At 33.9% G+C, this 22567-nt stretch overlaps 1 protein-coding gene across 4 annotated transcripts in view; it reads left to right on the top strand.

Moving 5' to 3' along the window:
• Window positions 1–22567, top strand: part of CASD1 (CAS1 domain containing 1) — a 124518-nt gene that overhangs the window by 7451 nt on the left and 94500 nt on the right. For all 4 annotated transcript variants that reach the window (XR_001443761.3, XM_028846049.2, XM_077997045.1 and 1 more), the window contains exons 2-10: window positions 484–580; window positions 1115–1235; window positions 10058–10102; window positions 11076–11138; window positions 16066–16110; window positions 16528–16651; window positions 18152–18366; window positions 20297–20719; window positions 21790–21879. Coding sequence is in view for 3 of the 4 variants with exons in the window: in XM_028846049.2 (XP_028701882.2) it covers window positions 484–580; window positions 1115–1235; window positions 10058–10102; window positions 11076–11138; window positions 16066–16110; window positions 16528–16651; window positions 18152–18366; window positions 20297–20719; window positions 21790–21879 (1223 nt within the window). In the remaining variant the exon portion in view is untranslated. The remainder of the gene's footprint in view (window positions 1–483; window positions 581–1114; window positions 1236–10057; window positions 10103–11075; window positions 11139–16065; window positions 16111–16527; window positions 16652–18151; window positions 18367–20296; window positions 20720–21789; window positions 21880–22567) is intronic.

Below are 22567 nucleotides of genomic sequence, written 5' to 3'. Positions count from 1 at the left end.
ATTCTTGGTAGAGATGGGGTTTCACCATGTTGGCCAGGCTGGTCTTGAACTCCTGACCTTGAGTGATCTGCCCACCTAGGCCTCCCAAAGTGCTGGGATTACAGGTGTGAGCCACCGCGCCTGGCCTCCCTTAAACTTTTCTTTCTCAGCTAGAAGTAGGAGTGATATTCAGATGTAAAGGCTAATTTAAGATTGAGATGATGTCCCCGGAAAGAAAACTTGAAGCAGAAGGAACTGCCAAAGCAGGGAACGTATCATTTAGGAGTTAGGTGAAGTATAAGCCATCAGTGGCTCTTGTCCTCTTGAATATTTATGTATTAATATTTACCATGTTTCTCATGAATGGGAAATATGAACCTGGACGGTATAGTGAAACATAGAAAACTCTACTTTTTGATTTCAAGGAACTTATATAGGGTCAAGATAGCTGATGTGTAAAATTTTAACTATTGTTTACGACACTGTTGTGTTTAACTGTTTTAGGCAATGATTCATGTGAATACCTTCTCTCAAGTGGCAGATTTCTTGGAGAGAAAGTTTGGCAACCTCACAGCTGTATGATGCATAAATACAAAATCAGGTAACATTTCTTCATTTTGTTGTTTTACTTTTTAGGATGGGTGGAGAGGGGTTGATGAAGCAGTACGTTTCTTCTCTATGCTGGGGTAGAGACTTGCTGACTGTGTGTAGGGCTGATTGCAAATGAAGATTTCCCTGCCCCCTAAAGTTTTAGGGAAAGGCTTTGGCCAATCTGCTTTATCTCAGGTGAGAGATAACTAGGCCTAAGGCAATAATCCTTGAGCAAAAGACTCTTGCTCTGGCACCTGGGTACCTATCTTAATGCAGTTATTCTAAGGATTAAGAGATAATAGATATAAAGCACCTAATACAGTTAGAATACATCTTAAACATGTAATGAATTGAGCTATTACAGAGAGTTAACTGATCATAGGTACGTGGAGTGGTAAGTTAAACAAACCTGGCCACCGGCTTATAAAGCAATATAATGGTATGTGTAACAATCCAGTACAACTTTCTTCAAAAACCGTGTGCTTTGAAATGCCAATATGGCTGATTTTACTTATTTTAATTAATTTTTCTTTGTTGCTTTCAGTGAAGCAAAGAACTGCCTTGTAGATAAACATATTGCATTTATTGGAGATTCCAGAATTCGTCAATTGTTTTATTCTTTTGTAAAAATAATTAATCCCCAATTCAAAGAAGAAGGAAATAAGGTAAAACTTGTCTATTCCCTTCTGTAGAGTTGTTTTAGAAGTTAACCAACTGAATAGTTACAGGAGGAATGTGTCTCTCCAGATTGAGTAGGAGCTGAAAAAATTTTACTTTGATTTTCAGAAAGGTTGGGGAAAAAGAGGGATGACTTGCTTTAATGAGGAAGATGAGAAAAAGAAGTTGTGGCTAAGACACTGGCAGGCTTTTTATTATAATAACCTAAACTTTTAGTTTTCAGAAGTAATACATTTTTACCATGGAAGAACTTTTAAATTTCCTTAGAAAGAAGACAAAGAGAAAATACACCCCTTATTCTCCTGTTAGTATTTTTCCATACTTCTTTTTGCTCATCTCTTTTTAAAAAAAAATACTAGTAATCTTTTAATATGTGCAATTTTATATCTTCCGTTTTTTCTTCACCACTTATTCATCATTATATAATCAACTTAAGTATCTTCTTAATGGCAGCATATTATTGAGTGGATATAATGTAATTTTACATAATTTCCCACTTTTTAAAGCTTTTTGTAGTTTTCTAATTTTTTGCACTTAAAAAAGACATTTTAAATTACTACTTTATGTGAAAACTTTGCTTTTTAAATTATTTCCTTAGGGTGGAATCTCTACAATTCAAATATTAGGTTAAATAACCTAAACATTTAAAAATTATTAATTATGCTGCAAAATTCTTTCAGTTTATACTAATTAGCAATATATTTTGGGGCCTAATTTTCTGCAAACTTTCTGGCATTGGGTGATCATACTATAAATTAAAACAGCAATGCAATAGATTTCTGTTATTGATTTTGTTAGAAAATTTATCATTTAAAAATATAACTTTAAAAACTAACAAGGATTAATTTCTTTCTATAAATTAATTAGTTCATTATTTTTTGGTGAATTATCTCATATCCTCTGTTTATACCTTTATAAGTGATCTCAGATTCTAATCATTGTCTTCAAATACCATGTGATTGCGAGAGGGGAATAGCAAAGGGGGAAAGTAGAATACAAGAAAGTAGAGTACAAGAGTAGAGGGGAGTAGCTCATGAATTTATGAAAATCTGCCTGTAGTAAAGAGTTGAAAACTTAGAGGCTTCATAGCTAAGTAGTTTTTAACATAGTGATGATGATACCAGGTCCTAAATCTTTAGCAGCTATTCCATATGAGAATGAGAATAATGGAAACAAACGATACAGTCAACTTTTCATTTTATTTGCTATCTGTATTTTCCATTTGCATTTATACATATGAAATTATAGAGAAGACTCAAAACTATTTAACATGAAATTATTACAATTTAAAGTGAAAATGTTTAATAAACTTTTATTTTTAATAATTAAAAAAATTATTTTTAATAGAGATGAGGTCTCACTATGTTGCCCAAGCTGTTCTTAAACTTCTGAGCTTAAGCAGTTCTTCCACCTTGACCTCCCAAAGTGCTGGAATTACAGGCATGAGCCACTGTGCCTGCCCAACCTTTAGTAAACTTTTGAAAAGTAGAGAGATTTCTGATTACTATAAAGGTTTTAACATTTCTTGGTTTAAACTTGCATGACTTTCTAAAAATTTGAATAATCCATTTGACAACAGGTAGTTGAAAAAAGCTATAATGGTTTAGTCTGCAACCAAAAGTAGATACAATATGGTACATTGTTCTTGAGCCCCAGTTACAACACTTAGGTTTCCAGTTTTTAGAGTCTAAGATGCCCAGTTATCCCAAGATTATCAAACGAGATATCAGACAAGATTAATTTATATGCATTTAAAAAGAAACAAAGATTGTGTGTCCTGGTCTTAAAGAGACAGTTTTCAAGAAAATATTTAATTCAAGCTGCTAGTGGAACATTTGCCAAATTATATGTTACCTTGTCTCTGCACACCTTGAGGACAGAAATTACATACCATCATTATTATTTTTAAATATATTTCTTCTGCCTAGCATAATCTGGCATATTATAAAAGCTTATTAATTTTATTTAAAGCCTGGTATGGGTATGTCTGGGTAGAATAGGAATATTGAAGATAATTCTTTGTTTGAATTTGATTTATTTTCTGTATCGAGGCAAATTTTTTAAAAAAGAGACCTCAGAGGTGAATTTTTTCAAATTATGCTTTGTGGGAAACTAGTTCTGTGAGAAGCTTTGGTCAAATGAATTTGGGCAGAGCTAGATATCGTATCTCCCTCTTAGATAGTTTTAATTTAGGCTGGGATATTAAAAACTTGAGAAGTCTTATAATAAAGAAATCCATTTTGTGTTGCTTCCAGCCATAGGGCCGACTGGATACTCTGGGGACTCCTTCTACATCAAACCAACTGGAGCCTAGGTTTAAAAAAATACTGTTGATGGGCTGGGTGTGGTGGCTCATGCCTGTAATCCCAACACTTTGGGAGGCTGAAGCAGTCGGATCACGAGGTTGAGATGGAGACCATCCTGGCCAACATAGTGAAATCCCGTCTCTCCTAAAAATACAAAAATTAGGCCGGCCGTGGTGGCTCATGCCTGTAATCCCAGCACTTTGGGATGCCGAGGCGGGCGGATCAACTGAGGTCAGGAGATCGAGGCCATCCTGGCCAACATGGTGATACCCCATGTCTACTAAAATGCAAAAAATTAGCTGAGTGTGGTGGCATGTGCCTGCAGTCCCAGCTACTCGGGAGGCTGAGGCAGGAAAGTCACTTGAACCCAGGAGGTGGAGGTTGCAGTGAGCTGAGATCAAGCCACTGCACTCCAGCCTGGTGACAGAGTGAGACTCTGTCTCAAAAAGAAAAAAAAAAAAAGAATAGTAGCATTAAAGTTCTGAAAGTAAGTTTTAACCCAGAATTGTATACCTGGAATTAAAATTTCTGCATTTTTGAGATGTATTATAGGACATTCTCAGATATATGAAAATAATGAGGGTTTACTATAAAATAGACTTAACACTAAAGGAATTTCTGAAGGATAAACATCAGGAATGAGGGAAATGTTCAGAAAAAAATTATCTGAAATATAAGAAGCAATGGTTTAAGAAAATAGTAAACATGTATATAAATCTCAACAATGTATAAAATAATATCTTTTGCAGTTAGTGAAAAGACAGAACTAAATAACTGGCTAATAATAGCATATATATCAAGGGTAAATGATCACAAAGTGTTCTAATGTACTCTATATTCTCTAAAATACTGTGTTTTTTAAAAACTTAAGTTAAAGATGCACAGTAAAACTTCAAGAATAAGGACCGAAAGAAAGAATAGAATTAGGATGTATACATTTCAACCAAAAGAATAAAAAAATTAAGCAAAAACCAAACCCATCTAATGCCAAATGTATTTTATACATATGCATACACATGCATATACCATACACATATGTATGATATACATACACACATTTATATGTCTATGTAAAAAGCTGTTTTTACATATATTATACATATATGAAAAAGCTACATATATGTGGCAGGAATAGAAATTAAAAAGTGAGATGATAAAGCCGGGCCCTGTGGCTCACACCTGTAATTCCAGCACTTTGGGAGGCCGAGGTGGGTGGATCATGAGGGCAGGAGATCAAGACCATCCTGGCTAACACAGTGAAACCCTGTCTCTGCTAAAAACACAAAAAATTAGCTTGTGTGATGGTGGGCGCCTGTAGTCCCAGCTACTCAGGAGGCTGAGGCAGGAGAATTGCGTGAACCCTGGGAGACGGAGCTTGCAGTGAGCTGAAATTGCTGGAGTGCAGCCTGGGTGACAGAGTGAGACTCCATCTCAAAAAAAAAAAAAAAGCAAAAAAGTGAGATGGTAAAAACATTTATAGTCAAAATAAATGCAAGTAGCCTAAACTTATGAGCTAAACACAGATTTTTCAGAGTGCTCTTAAAGAGAACTTTCTGCTGGTTAAAAAGACATACTTAAAATAAAAAGGACATGAAAAGGTTTTAATTAAAAATGAAAAAGGATTCACCAGATAAATACTAAAGAAAGTTAAGTCATATTAGTATGAGATAAATAGATTTTAAGGCAAAAGCATTTTCAGGGATACAGAAAGTCACTTTCTAATGACAAAGAATTCAGATAACTAAGATTTTAAACTTATAGGCATCTAATAAATTAGCCTTAAAATTTATAAAGCAAAAATATAACTACAAGGAGAAATTGGCAAATTCTCACTCATAGTGGGAGAATTGCATACTGCTCTCAATTAATGATAGAACAAGCAAATAAAACTAGTAAACATACAGTAGACCATTAACATGCTTGATTCTATAACCTTATAGCTCAATAATTTAGAAAATACACTTTACAATCAGGGAATATGTTTGCTTCAAGAATGCATGGAACTTTTGAATTATTTTTATTTTTCCTTTTTTTTGAGATAGAGTCTTTCTCTGTTGCCCAGGCTGGAGTGCAGTGGTGCAGTCTCAGCTCTGGTTCATGCCGTTCTCCTGCCTCTGCCTCCCCGGTAGCTGGGACTACGGGTGCCCGCCACCACGCCCAGATAATTTTGTTTTTGTATTTTTAGTAGAGACGGGGTTTCACCGTGTTAGCCAGGATGGTCTCGATTTCCTGACCTTGTGATCTGCCCGCCTCGGCCTCCCAAAGTGCTGGGATTACAGGTGTGAGCCACTGCACCTGGCCAACTTTTTGATTTTTAATGTGTATTACACCATTAAACAAATTCCGACAATATCAGAGAATTGGTGTCATTCTTTCTTTAAGTTACTTTATATCAAACTTAACCTGGTAAAAATTCTAGAAGCCTACGGTAAATGTTCTTAATGGTGAAATGTCAGACATATTTCTATTAAAATCAGGAAAAAGACAAGGATGTTCATTACTGCTGCTTCTATTCAACATTGTATTAGAGATTCTAGCCAAAAAAGATAATCTAAAGATGTAAGGATTGGAAAGAAATAAACTTAGGAGTTCATATGATACAATTCTCTACATAGAAAATCCCAAAGAATTTATAGAAAATTTACTAGAAGTAATAAAGATTTTAACAAGGTAGCTGATTATAAGATGTACATACAAAAATTGTGATACCTCAACAAAGCTGTTAAAAATTAACACATATCTACATGCCAACAATGTAGAGTTCTAAAGGCTTTTAAAATATATCATGTGCAATGGTAACAACAACAACTATATGTTACATAAGAATAAACAGCAAATGTGGAAGATCTGTATGCAGAAAAGCCATAAAAATTTTTTGGAAGACAGTTCCAAATGACATAATTAGATGGAATATAATATACTGTTTCCTTGGATGGGAAGACTCAGTATTGTAAAGATGTCAGTTATTGCCAGACTGATCTGTAGGTTCAGTGTAATTCCAATAAAATCCCAACAGAATTTGCTGTGGAACTTTACTAATGGATTCTAAATTTTTTATGGAAGGGCAGCAGACCAAGAATAACCCCAACAGATCTGAAAACAAGGTGGAAAGGATTTGTTCTACAATATCAACATTTAATTTTACCTTGTAGTAATTAAAACAGTGGGGTATTGGTGTAGAGTTAAACAAATAAACCAGTAGCATAAAATATAGAGCTCTGAGATAGAAACTTCCATATAAAATGACTTTAAAAGTAACAGAAATGCCATAGAAGATCCCTGGGGAAAAGAAGGTCTATTCAGTTAAGGGTGCTAAGGCAATTTGCACATGGAAAAAGTTGAAATTGGATTCCTACCTCACACCATCGAGTAAAATCGTTTCTAGATGGATGAGTTTAAACTTAAATATGAAAGTAAAAAATTTGAAACCTTTAGAAATAGAAATAAAATGTAGGAGAATATCTTCATTATCTCAAGGTAGGGAAACATCTCTTACATAAGAAACAAAAAGTGCTAAGAAATAAAAGATAAATTCACATACCTTAAGATAAAGAGTATCTATTCACCAAAAGATACCTTAAAGAAAAAAGATAAGCTACAAATTGAGAAAAGATAATTTACAACATACATTCAAGAAATGTCAGAAACTGCAAATTAATGAAAAAGATAACCCAGTGGACAGAAGGTGGGGGTCAGGGAGTATGGCCAGGCATTTTACTGAAGTAGAAGTGAGATTTTTTTTTTTTTATACCTACTATAGTGGCAGAAATTAAATCTGACAATGGCAAGAAATATGAAAACAGACCAGATGTATTAGGCTGTGTACCAGTAGATGTCTTATAAACTGCTAGTGAGAGTGTAAATTGTTATAAATACTCCAGAAAATAATTTGCATTATCGTTTGATGGTGAACATTTTTATGGCTTATGGATCTATGGAACAATTAGGGAAATTCTTACTCTTTTCTTAAGAGACATATCCAAGAAGACAACAGTTAGTGCTTTTTATAATCTAGATAGTAATGTATCAGTTGACCTGTACTCTATAAAAATAGTAAATACGATACTTGATATTAATAAAAATGGTATTGATAAAATAAACTGATATGTACAAATTTTTAAACGCTAGGGAATGTTCCAGGTTATGTGAGATTAAGAGATTTGACAACTAAATGTAACACGATTTTAATGGAATTGTAGATTAAAATATAAGAGCTATAGAAAGGATATTCTTGGGAAATTGGAAAAAATTGAATATGGACTATATATTAAATGAGATAATATTTTTTCAATGTCAAATTCCTTATGTAAGAGAATGTTCTTAGGGGTATATACTTAAAGAGAATATGCTTAAGTATTTAAGGATGAAATGTTATGACTTCTATAATGAACTTTCACATAGTTCAGCAAAGGAGAAAAACTATAGAATATATATGTGTAGAGAGGAAGAAAGGTGAAGCTGGTATAGGAAATGTTAACAATTGGTAAAACGTTTTGGGCATTCATTTAATTCTGTCAGCTTTGCTGTAAGATTGAAAATTTTTAAAATTAAAAGTTGGAGAGAAAACTGGCAAAATTAATATATATCATTTAAAGATGCATATTTATGTGACAAATATATCATTTAAAGATGCATATTTATGTGACAAAAACTACAGAAAGTTTTTAAAAACAAAATATAAACACACAATTCAGGAGAGTGGTTTACTTTGGGTGAAACATGGAGTTAAGATAGGGAAAGGACCACATAGGTGGTTCAGTGTGTTGGCAATGCTCTGATTTGTATCATGGATTCATGAGTGTTTATTTCTACTGTGCTTTGTGATTTTCATATATGTGACTTTTTTGTGTATATCAAACGTTGTATTAGAAAAGGAAAAAGAAGAACGAGATCGAGTTGCATTAACTACTCTATGCAAAGTAAGACAAAGAAAGTTCATGACATTATTTTTCTGAGGACACATTTTTAAAAGGTTGAAGATGCGGTAGAAGGAGGAAAACACCTGTGTGATTTTGTTTGACCCAGTATATCCCAGATCTATTTGACCAAAGAAACTTACCTTAAAGTTTCATTGAATTAATAGTCTCAAGACTCCTTTTGGAAAGTAATGTTTTAGAAGCACCAACAAGAACCTAAAAAGTTAACTTGTTGATAGAACAAATTTTGTTTCATGGAGATTTCAGTATAAATACTATTTGTCTGTTTGAATTAATGAAAACATTTCAATTTTGATTTTAACAATAGAATTAGCTTCTTACTGACCACCCTTACCCCTTTCCCACCTAGGATTTCTAATTCTGAAAGGAATGCCATTCTTTGTGTAGAACATTTGGTTATAAGAAGTTGTAGTGTTCACGTTTCAATTTTTTCTACAAATGAACTATTTATATGCTGTTTTCAGAGTGAAACCTATAATAACCTAGAGTCATGTTCATCCATTCCTGTCAGTCAGGGCCTATACTAGTACACTGGTGAGAATGGACTAGGTGTTGCTACACCAACAAACCGCTCTAATGTCTTAACAAAACAGAAGTTCTTGCTTAGCATTGCATGTCCTAGGTGGGCTGGCGAGAGGCTTTGCTCCACATAGTCATTTAGCCGTTCCTACTATTGGAATTTTTACTATCTTCTAAAGTACCTTGGAACATTTGGCTTCCTTAGTCTGTGCATCAGTTAAGTTAGAGACCAGAGAATTGCCTTGGGAAATTCAGCCTGGAAGTGGCGTATGTCACATATATCCACATTGCATTAGCCAAAACTAGCCTTGTGGCTCTGCCTAACCGGAAGGGACTCGGGAAATGAAGGGTAGCAGTCCATTTCTGAGACAAATAGTAATACAAGTGCTGGGCACAGTGGCATATGCCTTGTAATCCCAGCACTTTGGGAGGCTGAGGTGGGTGGATCACTTGAGCCCAGGAGTTCGAGACCAGCTGGACAACATGGCAAAACCCCGTCACTACAAAAAATATTTTTAAAAAATTAGCCAAGCATGGTGGCCTGCACCTGTGGTCCTAGCTACTTGGGAGGCTGAGGTGAGAGGATTGCTTGAGCCCGGGAGGCGGAGGTTGCAATGAGCCGAGATCGCACCTCTGTACTATAGCCCAGGCAACAGAGTGAGACTCTGTCTCAAAATAGCAAACAAAAAACAAATCAAACAAAAAATAGTAATACTGGGACTAAATTGGAATCCTGGCAATCTTGGCAAAAAGGTAATTTATATAGACATGTTTATGTATTTGCTTGTTTGCTGTTGAAATTTTATCTTTGAACTATATCTTAGATGTTGAAAATCACATGTAGACAATTTAACTAATGTCACTTATTTTGTTATGTTCTATCTCGGTTTTTTCCCCTTTGGGTAGAGTTTTTAGATAATTGAGATTTGGTGCTTAAAAATAAATCAAAAATATGCATAAAAATAAATCAACAAAACCGCTAAATGGGGCATTATTTATATAAATTTAATCTATACATTAATGTTTCTCTGTCTCCTTTTATGGCAGCATGAAAATATTCCTTTTGAAGACAAGACTGCATCAGTTAAAGTGGTAAGTTCATGTAATAGTAAGCTAGATGTTACAATGTTGAAACTATATTCTTTGGTTAATTGAACATCCTAAGTGTACTTCAGTGTATTCTTGAGACTAGATAAGAATATTAGGATAGTGGAGTAAAAGTTTGTGTGAGTTGTTTTATGTAATGGTCTCAAAATTTTATTAGGAAAGAGTAATCTTGCACATGAATTCAAAACCAGTATGCGTTCTGGATTAATGTCTGTAAAAGAATATGTGAATTTTCTGAATTCCCAATCATTAAGAATTCAGTGAGGATCAAGACAAAAATGGCCTTGACCTAATGAAGATTGCAGGTTTTTATAGTTCTCTACATGCAAATACAAGTGGGACAAGCATGGCAGAAAAGAAAAAGAGGGGCAATGGGAATGTACAGAGCAAGGAATTGAAAGTTGTTTTCCTCCCTGCAGAAGTGATATTTTAACTGAGCCTTCAAAAATAAGTAAGAGTTAGGCAGGCTCAGTGGAAGAGTTTGTGAGCATTATGGACAGAAGGAATAGTATGTGCAAAGTCCTAGAGAAAAAGGAGAACATAGAGCATTCCAGGAGCTGACTGAGTACCAAAAGGGAGAGCAAGGGTACAAGTAGCAGGAGACGCAGAAGAGACAGGTGGAGATCCTGAACCTTCTTAGCAATTTATAGTGTTTTAGATTTTATTCTCAAGGCAGTAGAAGGTCTCTGAATACATAAGCAGGGGTGTGGCAAGATCAGATTTAAGTTTTTAAAAGATTGCTCTGGCTAAAATGTGGACAGAGGTTAGAGGAAGACAGAAGTGGATTCAAGGAGAACTATTGTGGACTCTTGGCAAATTAAGATAGGAATTGAAGATGTATTGGACAATGTAGTGTTTTACTTTTAAGTACTCTATAAGAGAATGTTAATGTTTATTCTGAATGGTGGAATTAAGAGTTTCTTCGACTTTGTCTTTACTTCTAACATTTCTCTTTTAGGATTTTCTGTGGCATCCTGAAGTTAATGGTTCTATGAAACAGTGTATCAAAGTGTGGACTGAGGTCTGTATTTAAAAATCCTAGGGCTTTTTTTTTTTTTTTAAGCAACCAAATTTTAAAAGCCCTCAAGCATATATTTCTTCCCTTTACTCACTTGTCCCACTCTCCTATATTTTATACCTGCCTTCTTGATAGCAACTAAGCTGCGCTGCACTGATTCTAGCACTTTATTGAGAAGAGAACGTGTTGATCCAATATCTCTGCCCCATTATCACCATTCTAACCATAAAGCAGATTATGTTTATACCAGACTTTCCATATTTAAAGTCTTCTGTTACTGCTGTAGTTCAGCTGATTCAAACCCAGGTAATCTTCCCAGCACAGTGTATATTCTCTTGTGCATTTTTCTGTTTTCTCCTTCAAACTCATGCCCAGATACTTCAGGAAACTTTTGTTTATTTGTTTTTATAGCCTTTTTTTTTCTTTTTATTATTATATTTGTGACCTAGCAGGCAAGACTAATATGTTTTAGCTCATCATGTTTGGAGATAAATTAGATGTAAAGGTAAGCATGCTATTAACCTCAGAAAACTCCTAAGTTCTCACAAGTCCATTTTACAATCTGTGTAGTAGTTTCCATACAGCCTTTTGTCAGTCCTTTAATTAAACCTGTATTCTTTCCCAGAGACATTTGTATTTCAGATGGATAAAACAATATTTAATTTTATTGACCTTGTTTTGTTTAATTAATTGCCCTGCAACAGTTTTTTGGTTTGGGATTTTTTTCTTCACAATAAATATTTAGTATTACAACCACATCATACAATAAATAGGCTTTTGTAGGATCTTGTGGGAACCTAGCTACCATTTCTAATCTTGTTTCTTTGAGCAAATGTTTTCCAAAAAACAAACATGTAGACGGCTTCTGGAATTCAAATTTCTGGGAAATTGAGGTCTACAGTGCATTTTGGTTTTGTCGATATGTTTTTAAATGTCCCTAAGTGTAGAATAATGTTCCGTGTATATTTGAAATGATTTAAGCATATGGTTCATATTTGTGCTGGACTGAAAATATATTTATTAAAGTAGTAGAAATTCATAATTAAACATTAATACACTACAATTTGTAAATCCTATAAGATCACAGAAAACCTTTATAGGTTATTTACTAACCTGGAGATACATTACATATCCAAAATTTCAATTCTCATACATTTGTTAAAGCTAGTTTTTGGAGCCTTAGATTCTGTTGTAAAACTCATTATGGTTGTTGAGAAAAAGGAAATATTTTATGCAGGTAGATGACCACATGGTCACCTGAGATTGATTAGTTGATGGTTTTCAGTGTGGATGTATGTATTTGCTTTTTACTATTTCCATAGTAAACTGCTAGATCCTGAGGATTTGGAGACCCACATTTTTGTTGTTAATGTACTATTGCCAGCTTTGTGCTGAGTAATAGTAATGTGGCTGGGAATTAGCTCCAGTCTCAGCCTTCAAGGAATTTGTAATCTAGTAGATGGTGACTTACTGATGAATAACGACAAAAGAAGGCAAAAGCTAACACAGAATTGAGCTCAAAGGATTATGGAAGCACCATGAATAGAGACACTTAGGACAGGAGGTGATGAGAGTATTGGTAATTATCTAAGAACATTTTATAGAGGAGATAATATTTGAGAACTATGAGTTAGGAAGAAGATACACTTATTAACTAGAATAGCCTTTTAGAAGCCTATAGGCGTAAAAGCAAAGTTGAATTGAGAGGACTCTAAGTAGATTGTTATTCCACAGATATTTCTATATTCTAGGCACTAAGTTAGACACTGTTGATATGTTGGTTAACATAGAGATCCTCCCCTCAAAGAGCTAGATGAATAACACATACACTTAAGCAATGTGACAAGTGCTAAAATAGGAAGTGTAAAGGGCACAACAAACAGGATTACAGAGGATAGACCATAAGTGTAATTTTTTTTTAAGTTTTCAAAATTAGTTTTCAGATAAAGTGGTCATGAAGGTGAGTGTGGGGAACGAGAAGTGGGGTTATTTCCTGCAAAGGAAACAGCGTGTGCAATGATGCTGAAGATGGAGTATAGCCTATTCAGGGACTTTCCAGCAGTTTTAGTGGAGCTGACATACAAAATGCTTCTTTATGTGTGTTGGTTTTGGTTGTTCTTTTCATATGCTTCATTTTACAGGGAGTTGACAAGAGATGAGGAAGCAGGTACTACATTATGAATGATATCCTAAGCCATATTGGGGGAGTGGATTTATTTTATCTGTTTTTTAACTACTTCTAAATACTTCAGGGTGTATTTTCTGATAATAAGTACATTGAATTGAATTGAAGTGGAGAACCATTGAAAGTTTTAAACAGGAGAATGATGTGATATAGTGGAAGAGTGGAAGGAAATTAGGCTGACTTGTAAAGAAACTGGCAGTTGAGATGTAATTCTATAAGTGAATGGAAGTCATTAAGTCTGAGCTATTGGATGGATTTTGGGAGTCTTGGTATGGATTGAGGTGATATTTGAAGTTATTTGAATGGAAGAAATTGAATAGGCAGAGAATTTAGAGATTCAAGAGGAGAGGGCTTTTGAGGAATGGAATTATCAAGGAGATTCCGAGAAGTGGCAGTAAAAGGAGTAGGAAGAAAACCAAGGGAGGAAGGACTGTAAAATCACATACAGGGGGAGGTAAGGATTTTAAAAGATGGATAGTCACCAGTGTCACTTTCAAAACTTGCTAAGGTGGAATGAAGCTACAGCGTTTGGCAATCCAGGGTTCGTTAATGGGCTCATGGGACAGTTTTAATGGATAGTGAAGCCCAAATTCAAAGCATAAGTTGAGGCATAAATGAGAGATAAAGAAATTGGCGTAGTGAGGGAAGTTATCTTTCAAGTAGTCTGTTGGTTACAGGTGTGAGACAGGGTTGAAGGAAAACTTTTTGAGGATAAGGATGATTTAACACTTTTAAGTTGAGGGAAGGAAAGAGAGTGGAGGAGGAGGACAAGATTGATACTATGAGAGTTGGAGGACATAATTCATGAATCATAGCTCCAGAAGTGAAAAGGGAGGGAATGTAGACAGAGGAAGGCATTAGCCATTGAGAAGAATAGAGACATACTTTCTTTATTCTCTTGTCAGGAAGATAGCTGCGGGAGTATAGAGAAGTTGTAAGAATGAAGGAAGGAAGGCAAGAGCACACTTGTTGGATGAATTTTATTTTCTCTACGAAGTTTGAGAATTAAACTTTATGCTGAGAAGGAGGGCATGGAATGTAAGGTTTGGGATAACCAGTGTGAGTTTTGGGAATGAGAAAGGCACCTAGAGATGAGGAAAAAATATTAAAAATTTTGTATTCACTAAAAATTCTTTAACAGTGTAAAATGAAGCATGCTAAACTGGAAATGGTCATATATCTAAAAGAAAATTGATTTATTTTGTTATTTTTCTCTATTTTTGTAGTATTTTACATGAAGCATGTATTACCTTTATAGTGAAAAAGTAACTGTCATTTTTTACATCAGTCCATTTTTTGTTACTAAATTTCATGCTTGTTTTTAATTGTTTCTTGTGTGTATGATTGCAATATCAGGTCTTTGATGATTCAGAAGTCAGAAGACTTAAGTTCTGACTTACCTGGCAGGCCTCAACAATATCCTATTAGCCATTCTGAGTCTGTGTCTTTGTTTTATAAGAAATATATAATATCATCTTGCCTCCCCCACAGGGTGGAAGGCAGGGAATCTATATTACAATGAGATAAGAGAATGTACTTAGTAAGTTAGTAAGTACTATAAAGTACTATATACTTGTTATGCTATATATAACATATAGTTACCTACAAATATAATTGTACTATAATATACTATTGCTATATATTATAAATAGCATACAGTAGTCCCCATTTATCCATGGTTAATATGTTCCAAGACCCCAGCATGTGCTGAAACTATAGATGGTACCAAACCCTATGTGTACAATGTTTTTTCCTATACATACAAATGCATGATGAAGTTTAATGTATAAATTAGGCATAGTAAGAGGTTAACAGCAATAAATAATAATAAAATAGAACAATTATAACAGTATCTCAGCATTACTATTTTTGAGCTTTGGGGTCATTATTGAGTAAAATAGGGGTTACTTTAACACAAAGATTGTGATGCTGTGACAGTTGGTCTGACAACTGAGATGGCTACTAAGTGACTAATGGGCAGGTAGCATACAGTGTGATACCCTGGACAAGGGGAGGATTCACATCCCAGGAGGGACAGTGCAGGATAGCATGAGACTTTATCATGTTACTCAGAGTGGCACATAATTTAAAACTTACGAATTATTTATTTCTGGAAGTTTCTATTTAATGTTTTTGGACTTCAGTTGACCACGGGTAACTGAAACAGTGTACACTGAAACCATGTGTAAGGGAGGGAACTACTCTAATTTGCGTTTGGCGAAGGTTTTAAGGGATCTCTACTTGCGTTTTTCTGCATGTGGTCTTTAATAATTATCGGTTTATTTTGTTAAATATGCATTGGATTTCACTTTCCCAGAAGATTGTTTTGGTACTGACCTTGTATTTTATTTAACACTTATGCTGTGTACCCTTTAGGCTTCCATGATTACCTTTTAATTGACTGACATAATACACTAGTGCTTTACTCTAAGCATTTTACTCAGAGTTCAGAATAATATTAGGTCGTGTTAGATTTCAGTGGTGCTTTTTTTTAAGAACGTCAAAGAGTTAACCATCCAAATTTCTGTCATCCTGTATGTATATGTAGCCTTACAAGATTTTAGGCATTGGATATCGGTCTTGCTATAACAATAATAAGTGATAATAATAACAAGGAATTCTAAAAACTTAGAATGAATTTAGAAGGAAGAACTTACATTTTAAGGAAAAAAAATTAAATGATCTTATTTGTATTAATTCCCTGAACTGGATATAATACTATGATAAAGATTTTTCTTCCTTTAGGATTCCATTGCAAAACCACATGTGATTGTAGCAGGAGCTGCCACAGTAAGTTATTATCTATATTCTTAATGATTTTGTTTCACGTTTAAGACCATGCTAAGAAAAAGTTAATTTGTATTCAGAATTCTTGATTGTACCTAAATTTTTAATTCTTACTTCTATTATGATTAGATTGTTGAATTTTAATAAGGTTGGAATGAACTTAGGAAACTTACTGTTAAATATCAGTATTTTTTATATCTAAAATTGTATTCTTCTTGAATGCATTGAAAGTATAGTTTTATAACAGCTTTTTCTAATTGCCTTCATGTATTTCATGAAATAATTTGACCAAATTTTATTCTTATATTAAATAAAATGAGAAATATCTAAAATAATAACACTTGTTACAATAGGTAAATTATATACTTTAATTGTTTATGATAAATGCTACATTAATGGATAATATATACTTCTTTTTAGTGGTCCATCAAGATTCACAATGGTAGCAGTGAAGCGCTTTCTCAATATAAAATGAACATTACCTCCATAGCACCACTTTTAGAAAAATTGGCAAAGACTAGTGATGTTTATTGGGTCTTACAAGGTAAGGAATGAGTAATGAGAAAACGTCATTTTGTGTATATTTTGAAGCATGGGTTTTTATTATCTTCTGTTTCAAGAAGCAGAATTACTGCTTTATGTGAATTAATTTTGAAACAAGATTTGCAAGATTAGAGTACACTTGAGTTATTTGCTCTCCTTTTTCAAATGTAAGGAACAAATTAATAAACATAGGTGAAAAATAAGAAATATCCTCCAAGGAACCTCAGCAGAATGGCTATAGAATGTATAACAAAAAGATAAGTCCTAAAGGCAAATGAGATGTGGTCTCTCTGATTTTTTTCTTACAAAACATATTTATTGTGATTGGGAAATATATAGAAAAAATACGATCTATTTCATAATATATATATATATTTTTTTGAGACAGGGTCTCGCTCTCTTTCCCAGGTTGGAGTGCAGTGGCATGATCTTGGCTCACTGCAACCTCCGCCTCCCAGGCTCAAGCGATCCTCCCGCCTCGGCCTCCCAAGTAGCTGGGACTACAGGTGTGCACCACCACACCCAGCTAATTTTTTGTATGTTTGGTAGAGACGGGGTTTTGCCGTGTTTCATAACATTAAAGTCATTAGAAGTGAATATACTTCACCCTGCTTCATAATATTAAAGTCATTAGAAGTAAATATACTTTTTTAGCAAGCAAAGGGTTTCTGAAAAAATAAAAATAATTAAATAAAATACACTTTTGAATTGACAGAATATGTTTAAATTTACACAATCTAGTTTATGCTTGGTAATGAAATTCTTAGTAGACATTAGGATAACTCATTTTAGGAATTTATTGAATGTTATTTAATGCCTAGCACAATATGAAATGTCATGGATATTTTAGCAATTCATGCTTTTTGTCAGGAATTCTTATTATTTCCAAGTTGAATGTCAAAATGAAAGGAATAAGAAAAATGGTAGTGATGATCTGTTCCATAATTCCTATTTTATTCACAGACTCATTGTTACCCTTTCTCATATTAAAATGAGGAAAAATTAAATTTATTTATAGTAAGTGATAAGACAATAGGCAGACCTTGAGCCTCAATAATATTACCTCCTAATGGTATGAACAAAGTTTACAGAATTAAGCAGTGACAAGAGAAAAAAAAGATGGGCAGCTATTTTTATTTAAGCAATCTTCTATAACTAATTTTAGATTTCTTGTTACCCATTATATCCCAGCATCCAAAAATGTTAAACTCTTAAGACATGCTAGAGCATTAAAATATTTCCCCAAATCTGTGTATATAGAGATGAGACAACAGTTCTTTAAATTTGAGAGGGATATTGCTTGACTCAAAACTTGAATATAAAATGGGAAATCTGTTGCAAACTTTGGGAAGCTTTATGTAAAAATGAATTATTAGGTACCTGATATCATCTATACTTTTAAAAACAACATTTGAAATGTGGAACAGCTAACGTGCATGATCACGATTTTTACCAATAGGGATTTTTAAAATGTGTTTTTAAAAATGTATCTCACATGCAGATCCTGTTTATGAAGATCTATTAAGTGAAAATAGGAAGATGATCACTAATGAGAAGATAGATGCTTACAATGAAGCTGCAGTCAGTATTTTGAATAGTAGCACCAGAAATTCTAAATCAAATGTTAAGATGTTCAGTGTTTCCAAATTAATTGCTCAAGAAACCATCATGGAATCTTTGGATGGCTTACATCTTCCTGAATCAAGCAGAGAAACTGTAAGAAATTTTTACATATATCAGTAGATGGAGACTATAATATCAATTGCTTTAAGCCATAAGTCATTATAACATGGTTATAAATTATTTATTTTATTGCAGTCCTAGTAACTTGTAGTTATTCTGTATAGATACATCTAGAAATACTTTTGCTTTCTGTCATCTAGCTGAATATGTACATAAGAGTTTTGGTACATTCTAAGAGAGAAAGAAGTTAGGGAAGAAGGGAAATTAAACTTCATTTATTGAGTGCTAATCACTGTTAATATACATTGTCTCCTCAGAAGCATATATGTTCTCAGCACACTCACGTTTAAAAACTACTGCTTCTATGTTCTCCTTACGTTAAACCTTAAGGTTATAAGATTAAGCTTCAATGAAGAATACACTTTTTAATGCTTAAAATAATTTTTATTATTTCCCTATAGCTCTTCTGGCCAGGCATGGTGGCTCATGCCTGTAATCCCAGCACTTTGGGAGGCTGAGGCAGGTGGATCACTTGAGGTCAGGAGTTCGAGACTAGCCTAACATAGGGAAACCCCATCTCTACTAAAAATACAAAAATTAGCTGGGCGTGGTGGCACATGCTTGTAATCCCAGCTACTCGGGAGGTTGAGGCAGGAGAATTGTTTGAACCGAGGAGGCAGAGGTTGCAGTGAGTCAGGATCCCACTACTGCACTCCAGCCTGGGTGACAGAGAGAGACTCTGTCTCAAGAAAAGAAAAAAAGAATTCTTACAACTCTTCTATCCTAAGCATTATTCAAGATACAGAGTACATACTGAACAAATCCAAGTTGACCTATGGAAGGGGATTTAGGTTAAGTATGAAAGAGAACTACATAACTATAAATTTTAACAAACAGTGGAACAAATTAGTTTTTTTCTCATTAAGCAGTGGTTCTTAACCTTTGTGAGAGTTGCATGAGCCCTTTGAGTATCTGATACAAGACAAGGGTTTTGTTCTTCTCCTGCAGAATAATGTGTATGTTTGCATATACATATGGTTCTCCATATACATAAAAGGGCTTGATGAACCCCCTAAAAGCTGGTAAAGAACCTTGCAGTGGAATTTGCAGGCTAGTATCTGTAAGAGTGCCAGGCATAAAACCACCTGCAGTCTTAAGGCTAAAAGGATGAGATTTCCTCGAATCTTGCTTATTTTGAATGTTTAGGCTTAAATAACATAATCATCTGGAGTTCCACAGATGCCTAAACTACGAAGTTTTTATAAAACTAGAGTTTGACTGAACCTTCAACTAGACAGACTCTTGACAACTTTCCCAGAATAATTTTATTGTAGTTAAACCATGTTGAAGGTTCTAAGTTTTATTTAACATTAGATATCTTAAAACTGTAGAATCCTAAATGGCCTATAAACTATAATCCAAATGAAAGACCTATTACAAATATTGCTAGCTAAAAATTAATAATTTTTTAGTGGCAGTTATTTTATGCTTTTTTTTTTTTTCACATTTAAACAGTAGACTTTATCTTAAGTGTCCTGATATCTTTTGTTTTGAAAGTCTTCTAATTAAAATTCTTTGGTCCTTGATGTCTGTCAGCATTTTTTAACTAAAGGTCACAACCCATTAACAACCATGAAATTGGTGTTGGGAAAAAAAAAAGAATAGAACAATCTCGGAGTGCATTCCAAGTAGTAAGGATAGGTATTGTTTCCTGTAAATGTCCTGGTCACATTATAAAATGAATTTTGTATTTTGGTTCATAGCCCCAGAAGTTTGAAACACCCTGAACTAGCTGTTACAGATGGAAGGAATACCATTATTTGCGTGATTTGGGAAATGGTAGCAAAAGATACAAAAGCATTCTGGTTTCAGTGCTAAAAACTCAGTAGTAGTCACTGGAGAAAATTTAATGTGAAATACATCACTGACAAGATAATAACCAGATAACTTGATTTGTTCACAGAGTGCAATGATTCTTATGAACGTGTACTGCAATAAGATTTTGAAGCCTGTGGATGGGTCCTGTTGTCAACCTCGGCCTCCTCTTACTCTCATACAGAAGCTAGCTGCTTGTTTTTTCACTTCATGTATTATCGGATATTTAATTTTTTACATAATTCATCGTAATGCTCATCGGAAGAATAAGCCATGTACTGATTTGGAAAGTGGAGAGGAAAAGAAAAATATTATCAATACCCCTGTGTCTTCATTAGAAATACTTTTACAGTCTTTCTGCAAACTTGGCCTGATTATGGCATATTTCTACATGTGTGACCGTGCAAATCTGTTCATGAAGGAAAACAAATTTTATACACATTCATCTTTCTTTATTCCAATTATCTACATTTTGGTTTTGGGAGTATTTTACAATGAAAATACTAAAGAGGTAAGAGTCATTTTCTTTTTAACTCATGTTACCCTTTTTATCATTATAAACTCTGTTAAAGAACTAATATCATTTATCGTGACAGAATATACAAACAGGTATATAGATGAAGATGAAGGAATATTGTAGTTACACTTCACTTAGTGGACTCTTAACTGTTGCTTTTTCGGAACAGTTTGGAGAAAGGTCAGAGTCATGTGAAAATGTTGAAAAGTTGAGAAATATGACCTGTGAAAAAGATTTCATGACTTAGTGTTATTTTGCCTGCTTGTTGATGAAGAAAGTTGAAGTACTTCTGATTTTATAATGGTCTTCAAGCATGAGATACTATTATCTTTTATAAAGTAAAATAATATGATTATATTAACAAATACCTATGCACACAGACATTTTATATTTATATATTTATCAGTCAGACATATATACGTACCAATTAGAACTTAATGATGTGGCCACCACTACTCACAGTATTCTGATTTTCCTATTTTAGAATTGCTGTCATTGCTCAAAATATTTGTGTAACTTCTTTACAAGGCATGATTTATTTGAATTACTGAATTCTATTGTAAAACATACCTCTCCTGTGAGGATTATTAATTAGGTATTCATCTTCAGTGAGAATATATTGGGGAAAGTAAACTGTAATGATAGAGCTTTTTTTCCTGTCAATGAAGTGTAGGGGAAGTGTAAGATCCTTTTAACTCTGAAATTCTAAAGAAAATTATAGAATGCCATTTTTAGATTTATAAATACATCTGTCATAGTTTAATTTTAGTACATTTAATTTTAATACATTGTCATTTAATACAAAACCAAGGGGATCAACTTAAATATTCAAAATCTCTTTAGTTTATATTTTTCAGATTCATATTATATTTAAAATAGTTTTACACTATCTTTTAGCAAGAGATAAAATGACAGTTTTTAACTCTTTCTCACCACCATCAAGGTTCTTTTGACAGAAGCATTAGCTTTATGTCCTGTAAGAAGACTTTTAACATACTTATTATATACTGTTAAATAATTTCTTCATGATAAATTTTAAAAGAGATTTTGGTTCCTTTACACAGACCAAAGTATTAAATAGAGAACAAACAGATGAATGGAAAGGCTGGATGCAACTTGTGATTTTGATTTATCACATTTCTGGAGCAAGTACAGTAAGTATTGGAATTTAAGTTCAGAAAGTACAGAAAATGATGTCATTTTAATGTTTCTTTAAGGGCACTAGCTTTTCTGTGTTTTATATTCTCTACCAGTTATAGACCCTTCTTATTTCCCACTTAATCTTTCTGCCTTTCCATTCTCCTAACTCTTTGAGAAAATGTAATTTTAAAAGCAAAATTTTTTTTTAAAAAAGATAAGGCAATAATTGATTTGTATTTACTTGGCCTTAATTTTTAATGTAATAGAAATAGCTGATATCTAAGGGTATTATTTTATGCCATCTTATTGAACAGCTAATTTGAAGTTATCAGGAAACTTTGAAGAGGCCAGGTGCAGTGGCTCATGCCTGTAATTCAAGCACTTTGGGAGGCCGAGGCGGGTGGATCACTTGAGGTCAGGAGTTCAAGACCAGCCTAGCCAACATGGTGAGACCCTGTCTCTACTAAAAATACAAAAATTAGCCAGGCATGGTGGTGCATGCCTGTAATCCCAGCTACTCGGGAAGCTGAGGCAGGAGAAACACTTGAACCCAGGGAATGGAGGTTGCAGTGAGCCAATATTTCGCCACTGTACTCCAGCCTGGGTTGCAGGGCAAGACTCCGTCTCAATAAAAACAAGAAAAAAATAAACTTTGAAGATGATGATTATAAAGGATGTAGCATAGGCAAATTACTACCAGAA

This window comes from Macaca mulatta, chromosome 3 (assembly GCF_049350105.2).
Source record: "Macaca mulatta isolate MMU2019108-1 chromosome 3, T2T-MMU8v2.0, whole genome shotgun sequence".
Taxonomy (NCBI): Eukaryota; Metazoa; Chordata; class Mammalia; order Primates; family Cercopithecidae; genus Macaca; species Macaca mulatta.
This window is presented reverse-complemented; position numbering and strand designations above follow the sequence as displayed.